This window comes from Mus pahari, chromosome 5, assembly GCF_900095145.1.
Source record: "Mus pahari chromosome 5, PAHARI_EIJ_v1.1, whole genome shotgun sequence".
In the NCBI taxonomy this organism is placed as follows: Eukaryota; Metazoa; Chordata; class Mammalia; order Rodentia; family Muridae; genus Mus; species Mus pahari.
In genome coordinates, this window is record NC_034594.1 from 129758523 (window position 1) to 129768008 (window position 9486).

Genomic DNA, 9486 nt, shown 5'->3' on the forward strand with positions numbered 1-9486 from the left:
TCTCTCTCTCTCTCTCTCTCTCTCTCTCTCTCTCTCTCTCTCTCTCTCTCTTTCTCTTCTTGTTCGTGTCCTCCCTCCCACCTCCTCTCTCCCTCCCTCCACCTCCCCCCCTCTTTCTTTTTGTATTTAGGAATACAGATTTTTAGAGCTTAATTTATTATTTGTATTTGTTATGACAAATAATAGTTCTTGATAACAAGGTTACAGTTTTAACAAGAAATTTTCAGTGTATTACTACAGCTCTCTAAACTCCTAATTTATCTCCCTCAAATACTGGCATTTCAAGAATACTCAATTCCAAATCCAGGTATAAGAAAAAATAAATCTCTTTAGGTAAACAAAGTAAAAAAGTACTGAATCTGAAGACTGATGTTATTAACAAAAGCAATCACAGTACCTAATTTCTATTTAAGTAAACAGAATATAGAAGCATGTTTTACTAACAGAGAAATAAAATAAATCCATCTACAAACAACTTAGAACACTTGCTGACTTGTAACCCAGGCTGTGGCACTTCCTGTGTCCGTGAGGAATGAGGTTCCGAGGGGAGGGTGGTGTCTGTGGCAGTAAGGCTCCCTCGGTGGCTGCTGCAGCGGCAGCAATAGCAGTGCTGCTCTTCCTCCCTCCCTGGGGCGAGGCTCCTATGTCAGGACCTAACAGTGCAAGGGGAGAAGACAGAGGAAAATTGTCACAAGCTTTCTAAGGAGACTTAAAAACAAAAACAAAATCTCTGATATAATACTGTGCTCTAAATTTTAGATCCTGTTAGTTTTTCTATTTGATTGACTTGAAGAAAATACTTATATTCCAAATTCTAAAATAAATCAACTATACAAAAAATTTTATCCCTCTTACGTACAGTAAACAAAGGCAGTATAAATAATTCCCTACTTTATATACGAGAAAAAGAGATAGGCTTGGACTCTTAATTCAAAAACAAAATCTGGACTAAATACCTAGGTCTTCTGAGTCCTAGATTTAGTAGTTTCAATTTGATACCCTGCTTTTTAATATATAACTTTGAATTTACTTAAACAAATGTATAGGCCAAGTGCTCAAGTTAGAAATTATCTACATTGCCTGACACTGGATTTGATTTATGTGAATAAAAAACACCTCACAGCGTATGGCTTTCAAAATACCTCCTTAATAAAAGCTGCTGGCACACAGCTTCAGTCTCAGCACTCAAGAGACAGAGGAAGGTGGATTTCTGGGAGTTCCAGGCCAGCCAGGGCTACACAGTGAGTGGCAGCATGTCCAAAAAATGCTGGCCATGGAAGTGTGCACGTAAAACGCACAGTGGGGAGGCTGAGGCAGGAGGACGTTGAGTTAGAGGTCAGCACAAAGCACACAGTAAGAGTCTGTCTTGTGGGGCTGGAGTGATGGCTCAGTGAGTGGTTAAGAGCACTGGCTGCTCTTCCAGAGGTCCTGAGTTCAATTCCCAGCAACCACATGGTGGCGCACAACCATCTGTAATGGGATCCGATGCCCTCTTCAGGTGTGTACTCATAAACATAAAATCAACCATTAAAAAGAAACAAACAAGCACAGGAAAGAGAAGCATGTCTGCGAGGCAGAGTCGCCTCTGACTGCTCAGCTCCAAGTGTGCTTCATCCAGACACTGCCACGTAGCTTATCCCCACCCGATCAACCAGGCCTTCGAGGACTTTTAGGATATGTACTAAGAAGCTTAGTTTGAAGGTTTATAGTGATACATTTGAGAAGGTACTTTTTTTGTAGCAGTGAAAGTCATGCAAATTCTTCACTTATTCTACAGTATAGTTCTCTCATCTGAGATCAGGTTACCTGGTCTACTGTTTGATAATGAACCCCACTTTGGAAACACCCTTACCAAGCAACCATGCGCCAACCAACAGCTACGGACTAACCTGCTAGGTCTTCCCGGGAGGCAGCTGAGCGTGGGGTACTTGCCCCTGGTTCTATCTTTAAGGAGAGCCTACATTTCAAAAGAGCAAAACATAAGAAACTGAGTACTGGCAAATATGAATGTCACATTTCCTTGCAAAAACCTCAATAGGTAGCTGGAGAGACGGCTCAGTGGTTGGCAGTGTAGATGGACAGCTTAGCAGCCTGCACTCTCGGCACGCCCACTCTGTTGGGCACTTGACCCTCTCAGGATGGAAGAGAACAGGGGCTGGCTGGCTACACCCCAGAGCTGCCTACAGCACTTAACTGCAGTATGAAAGCACTGCCACCCAAGTATCAATGGATCAAACCTCATCTCATAAGAGTGATGCCAAGTCACAAGGAAGGAAAAAAGACTGTTCTGTGTTAAAACTATGTACTCAATGAAGAACTTCTTCTACCTGGCTGAAAGACACAGATGTTGCCTGTAACACTTACGCTGGCCATAATAAATAAAGTTGCCTGAACAGAGGATTAAAATCATTTCCATTAGTTGTTTCTTATTTTCTTTTTATCCACCATAAAAATCACACTAAGTGGCTGCAGAGATGGCTCAGTGGTTAAAAGGACTGGCTGATTTCCAGAGGACCCAGGCTAGATTCCCAGCACTCACATGCAGATGCACAACCGTCTAAGGAGTCTCCTGACCTCTGGGGTACCAGGCATGTGTCATGTTCCACACTGAGTTCTTTGAGAAAAAGTACACTATCTATTCGCTTTTGTAATCTAAGCAACTAGCACAGTAACTGGCAGAAGCTCACTCAGCACTGCTAAGACTGCTCTGATTCCGACCACCACGGAAAACAAAATCTGTATGACGCACCAGCCTGCCTATAAAAATGAAGTGTTGTCAGATGTCATTTTGGTAATATCTGAAGTCTAGCTAAGTCTATGTCCTTCAGGAAAATGAGATTGGCTTTAAGCCAGGCATGGTGGTGTTGCCTTTGATCCCAGAATTCAGAAGGCAAAGGCAGGTGGACCTCTGAGTTCAAGGTCAGCCTGGTTTACATAGTGAGTTCCATGACAGCTAGAGCTACATAGAGGGGCCCTGTCTCAAAATCAAAACAGTTTTCATTAAAGCAAAACAAAACTCTTATCACAATCTTGCTATAGTTAGTAAAAGTTTACCACTCTCTGTAATACTGTAGGTTTTTACTTAAGACTATTCTGTTACATGACACTTTAACTCTTCGTAAACCAGTACGTTTCTTTGGCCAGAAGAGAGGTATTAATAAATACTTGTATCTTGAGTTTTCAAGACATCAAGAGACTCGATCTTATTTCCCTAGACAAAATGTACTTATCAAATATAGATTCTACATCAGTAACTAGAGGCACGAGAAAAACAGGCAAGTAGTAATACACAGACCGTCAAACTCAGGACAGTTATCACACAGGGCAGGAGGTCTCAACCTGCAGCCTTAAAAAGCTAACCTGACTTCATATTATGTTTAAGTGAGTCGCTATGGATAAACATTTTGTGTAAAAGTTACGAGAAAAATTTTAAGTGTTAATAATATATGAGGAAGAAAATGGCAATAAAGGTTTCAAGCAACAATTTTAGGTACATTATTTTAAGAGTTCACATATTTAATATCAGAAAAAAAATTATAACTGTCCAGAAAAAAAATACACAGATGAAGAAGGCAAAGAAAAAAAATCAACAAATGAAACCAAAAGAAAACCAAGAAGCAGCACTCTCTCTGCCTGCAGCTGTGATGAGCACTGGAGCTGCAGAGAACCGGCAATGGTTGCCAGCCACGGGTCCTTACAAAGGGCAGCATGCTATAGATCAAATATGCTCCTACAGTGGTACCAGGTACCGTTACTAACAACCCAGAGATGGGAGTCTAAGTAGCTCCTCAAAACATGGAGACACTTTAAAGATGTGCCTAAAAATGACCCTTTAAAAGGAGGAATATGTTTTTATATTTTGTAAATGGCATAATTTTTTTTCTGCTTAGAAAAATATAAATTTCTTGCCAGGAAGTGGTGGCACACCCCTTTAATCCCATCACTTGGGAGGCAGAGGCAGGTGGATTTCTGAGTTCGAGGCCAGCCTGGTTTACAGAGTGAGTTCCAGGACAGCCAGGGCTACACAGAGAAACCCTGCCTCAAAACAAAACAAAACAACAACAACAAAAAACAAAACAAAAAAAAGAAGAAAGAAAGAAAAAAAGAGAAAAATATAAATTTCCTTAGGAAAAGAGTCCCATTACATAAGAAAAAGGAAAAAACAAAACAAAACAAAACCCAAAACCCCCCAACACCAAACCCCCCAAACCAAACCCCCAATTTTGAATGTCTGTTCTCTACAGCTTAAGAATGTTAAACTGTGTTTAAAGTTTAGTTATTTTTTGAGGGAGGGTACTTGTGTGGCTGATTCTGCCCTCTCATCCATGAATCAATCGTAGACTGTCAGGCTTGTCTCCAAGTGCCTGTCTACCCACTGTGTACTTGCTGGCTCAAAAGCTACACTATTTTTAAATTAAAAAACAACAACAACATCTACAACAAACCAGCTGAAGCTGTTACTGGTTCAGTTGTATCACTGCGCAGGCAATTACTGCGGCCCACTGGCTAGGCACTAGAGCAGACTCCATACTTAAGATGAAAGGATTAAGGCTCAAAGTAGAAAACGAGATAAAGTATCCAAATTTGAAGATGGACTTACTTGTAATTATCATCTTCCACAAACTTCTGTAGTTCTTCTATATACTGAACAGAGTTCAGGTATTTTTGGACATGAGGCAACATGGGAATATCTAGGCAAAAGATGATAAACGATTATTCAAGTAAAGTACATAGTAGCTGAAAACTTAAAGAGAGAAATATAACTGAAGGTAGCTAAGGCCATGTGGTACCAAAACGGAAATTAACTCTAAAAGCCATTCTTTTAACTCACCATATTCACAGGACTGCTGCAAATCAGAAATTATTCGAAGAATGTTATTCATCAGATTTGATCTTTGCTCATTTTCTAGAATGCTGCCGGTGGATGGGTACGCAGAGTCAATGTAGGTCAAGTCAGACAAATAGATGCCTGCAACAGAAACCAGACAGGTGACTTGCAGTTTGGATGACTTCAAGTAAGTAAAGGGAAGAAAACTCAACCTGTGCATGTTTTCCAGTATGTTATATTTAGAGTGTATTATTAACATAACATGATCTCTTGGGGTTGAGATCTCTAGAGTTGGGGTCAAACCATATAAACCCAAGGTCCTTGTCAGGTTTCCCCATGTTGTTTTCAAGTAAAGTCTGGGGCTGCAATTAAAAGTTCTATCAGTGGGCAAAGTGGCCAAAGAGAAGGTTAATTAATATCTGAAACTCAGTATTTACATGTAGTCAGGCATAACCCACTTTCCTCAGTCTACAGACAAGGCCTTCTGTGGGGAAGTTAATGTTTTCCCTAAGTTTGACAACTCTTCCCAAATATCACACATGAACACTATTCATAACACAAAGCCAGTATGCTTTTTAACCAGAAGTTTCTCTGTAAATGTGGCAGTTATAAGGTAACTGAAGTGTCAATCTATCAGTTGAGAATTAGGTAATGACTACACCAGCTTTTCTCTATTACTCCCCACCCCAGAAGAAAAAGCGATACTACTGAAGTAACATTTTTTTGAGATTTCTATAATCAAATATATAACCAATGTGAAACATTAGCAAATAGCTTTACAAATTTAGTCTACATTTCCAACAGCTGATATCTGATAAATGCAAAGATGTTTTTCTCTTTGAAGTTATGTTTCAAAGGTTTTCTTATGTGAAGCTATATGAACAATGGTCAGTGTTTATGAATAGGTTGCATTCTGTCTAGCCCTCAACTAAAACGCACAGTTGTAAGATCAAACTGAAGATGAAATACATTTTACAGTATCTCCCCAGTGGTATTGCTGGGTTTATATGGTCACTGTTTTGGTAGCAGGAGTGAGGAAATACTGAAAAGGCCCTGGCTCTGCTGAAGGAAGCACCTCCTTTCTAAGTTCTCAAAATTATTAGAAATATGAAAAAAACACCTGTCCCCCAGACATCCGTAAGAATGCAAATGCCTGAAACAAATGATTCACCTCAACAGAACCACAGCACCTGGAACAGAGGTTCACTCTGCCACCCCAACCTAAATCAGAGGGATTTTCCGGTCACTGGGAGGAACTCTTTCTTCGGTATGCTTTTCCTTTCTGTTACTGTCTTGAATTAGCTTGTGAGAGCTCAGTAGACACAGGACGCTCCCCACTGAAAGGTTCAGCGCTGGTGGTCACAGCTAGTGCAGCTTTTACCAACTTTCACCTCTGTCACTTACTGACACTAAAGGACTGGACGTTCCCAAGTTAAAACACCTACTGTATAAACCAGCCCAACATACATGTAGCAGATATGAGTATGTTTCTTTTTGCTCTCATTTGAGATGGGATCTAAGTAGCTCTGGCTGGCCTCGAATCTGTTATGCAGACCAGGCTGTCCTCAAGCTCATCCGCCTCCGGAACACTGAGATTAGGGATATGCTGCCCTAGCTGTCTTGAGTCTGTTTCTTTATCAAAAGCTCTGTGGGAACAGCATGTCACATCTAAAGAATTACTGGAGAATTTGTGAAAAACTCCCGAGAAGATACTGTCCTCCACAGTCACGCTGTTCCCAGTGGGTTAGGAGCCCGCTCTTCCTGGATTGGGTTTCAAAAGGCGTTCCTCTCACTGCATGCAAAATACATATATCCCAGATTACATACTCTTTGGTAAGGTCCAAACAGCAGGAGCACTGCAGACAGGAACGCTGAGTGATAGGCACGTCAACTCCCAAAGCACACGTCGGCAACAACCATGGCTGTTCATTACAGGGCACTGGGGTTTACCTCACTGTGAGCAACTCCAACATTCATGTTGGCTCTGCTGCCAGCTCCCGGTGCCCTTCAAGGCACAGGACCAGTCAGCTGGACAGCAGTTGTACATTATCATGCCAGGGCACCACCGGTTCACCCAACAGCTTCTGAAAGGCTGAATCATGACATCCTGAGTCTTTATTTTATTTTATTTTTTTTTTAACTTTTTGACTTGTATTTGGATCATGATGTGCACTTTTACATACCAATACACGAAAGGTTGAAAACAGTGTTGAACTAAAGTATAATCAAGATATATTCTTAGGTGTATTTACCATTAAATGCAAATGTCTTAAACTTAGCAAAACAAAGTACCTATATCAAGGTACTGAAAACTCTTTTTGGCCAAGGTCACAATTCTGGACCTCCTCATTGTAACACTTTAAGTATCTATCTAGTCACACCACAGCGGCTGATACCTTTCTGTTTGTGCAGTGCTGAGTTGGACCCAGAGCCTCCGCACGCTAGGCAAGCAGGACTGCTGGGCTGAGTCTCCTTCCTCCCTCTTTGCTCAACGGTTCCTCCTTTCCACCTTCCTAGCTTCTCGTCCTTGGGTGCTCCTTCTATTGCTCTCTACAGCCTGCCACTACACCTCACTCTACAGCACGCTCTCTGTATTTCCTTAGTTCTGCTTTTCAGGATTTTGCACAGAACTTATCTCTATGTTTAATATTCCTTGAAACAAGCCACTCTGTCACTCCAATTTTTGAAAAATGGTTAGTAATAAAAATTGTTCAAGTAAGAAAGCTAAATAACTGTCAAACTTAATGCTCAGAGGACCCTTCTCACCCCATCCGAGTAGTAGTAGTGAATGAAAATACCACTCAGTAACTGTGGGACACAAACCAGAGGTTAGAAGCTACTATCTTATCTGTCCCTCTGAAAATCTGAAAAGGGTCCAGGAAAATGCCAATCATTTGCTTTCCCTAAAAATAAAACAAAACAAAACAAAACCCAGAATAGATGGCAACAGTACAGCCTAGTAGACCCTCATGGCTGTTGACATAGTAACCACCAATAATCAGCATTTTTCTGTTAGATTCTAGTTTACTTATTTATTATTTACAGTTTGCAGCCCCTTATATATTTAAATATGACAGAGGTGTTCTAAGAATACTTCTATAAAGTGGTAACTACCTTGTTCAGTAAGTAAAGGATGTGAATCTACGAGACTACAGGTCCTACAAGACACCTGGAACAAGTTAAGGCAGTAAGGGGGTGAAAGCACACAGCACGTGTAGCATGAAGCCCAAGGCCTCACAGAAGCATCATTCAGCAACTAGGATGCCAAGAAAGTGATGCTTTCCAGTAAGGGTTAAAAACTCAGACACTACTTATCATTGAGCATCAAGCTAAGCTATTGAAGATGTTGAAATTCGTTTCATGAAAAAATAATAGTTATTCAAGACTTACTCTTTTGCTCTTTTATAGCAGAAAAAGCTGGGCCAGAGGACATGATGATTCTTCAGTTTACAGTCAATTAATTAATTAATTAATTAATTAATTGAATTAAATTAAGTCAATTAATTTAATTCAGGGTTGTGTTTGTTTTTAAATGATACCAATCAACTAACAACAATCTTATTTTGACAATTGAAATTGAATTGACTAGTTTTAAGTCAACTGACACAAGCTAGAGGAGGAAGCCTCAACTGAAAATGCTTCCATGAGATCCAGCTGAGGGCAAGCCTGGAGGAAATTTTCTTAGTGAGTGATTGATGTGAAAGGGCACAATCACCCCTGGGCTGGTGGTCCTATGGCTGGGTGCTAGAAAGCAGGCTGAGCAAGCCAGTACATAGCACTCCTCCATGACCTCTGCCTCCAGGTTCCTGCCCTGTCTGAGTTCCTATCCTGACTTCCTTTGATGATGAACAGTGATGAAGAAGTATAAACCAAATAAACCTTTTCCTAAGTTGTCTTTGGTCATGGTGTTTCTTCACAGCACCAGTAACCCTAGCTAGGACAGGCATAATTTTATAGGCAAGTACATTACCTATCACAGAACTTAAGATCAGAAAAAGCATTAATTATGTATCATAGAATTGAAGATTTTTCTTTCACCAGATTTACCAGTTTCCCTTGTTTTAGGTGATTACATATAAAAACAAGGTGGGGGTGTGTTTTCGTGAGTCAGGTTCTCACTAGCCCTGGCTGGTCTAGAGAGAGAGAGAGAGAGAGAGTGTGTGTGTGTGTGTGTGTGTGTGTGTGTTTTCTTCAGTCAGGCTCTCACTTATTAGCCCTGGCTGACCTGGAGCTCACTGTGTATTCCAGGCTGGCCTCAAGTTCACAGGGATTCAACTACCTCTGCCTTCTGAGTGCTGAGATTAAAGGCCAAGCTAATAAAAGCAATTTTCTCTTAAACGTTACACAATTCCGTACAATTTTAAGTGTCCGGAGGCTGTCAGAATAGCACTGTTAGGTGGCTGCTTCCGGGGAAAGTCTAGCTCCTTACAGCCTGCAGCTACTTCTAAAGTGGAATTCTTTTCTTTTCTTTCTTTCTTTCTTTTTTTTTTTTCCAACTCAAAAGTTCTGTGGCAGGCAGACTAAAATGTTTATTTTATAATTGCCTGCTGAACTATGATAGCCTGTTTCCAGATGGTGCCCTTCCTTCAACCTGCACACAATCTCTCCTTGTTAGAGCTATTCAACCTCCTGCTGATCCAGCTCCCCCAGCCCCACCT

General features: G+C 40.8%; 1 protein-coding gene across 5 annotated transcripts in view; it reads right to left on the minus strand.

Annotated features, from left to right (window-relative positions):
• Positions 1 to 9486, minus strand: part of Ralgps2 (Ral GEF with PH domain and SH3 binding motif 2) — a 125750-nt gene that overhangs the window by 24225 nt on the left and 92039 nt on the right. For all 5 annotated transcript variants that reach the window (XR_002380559.1, XR_002380558.1, XM_021198981.1 and 2 more), the window contains 4 exons: positions 4832 to 4969; positions 4601 to 4691; positions 1890 to 1957; positions 494 to 653 (listed from right to left, as the gene is read on the minus strand). Coding sequence is in view for 3 of the 5 variants with exons in the window: in XM_021198981.1 (XP_021054640.1) it covers positions 494 to 653; positions 1890 to 1957; positions 4601 to 4691; positions 4832 to 4969 (457 nt within the window). In the remaining 2 variants the exon portion in view is untranslated. The remainder of the gene's footprint in view (positions 1 to 493; positions 654 to 1889; positions 1958 to 4600; positions 4692 to 4831; positions 4970 to 9486) is intronic.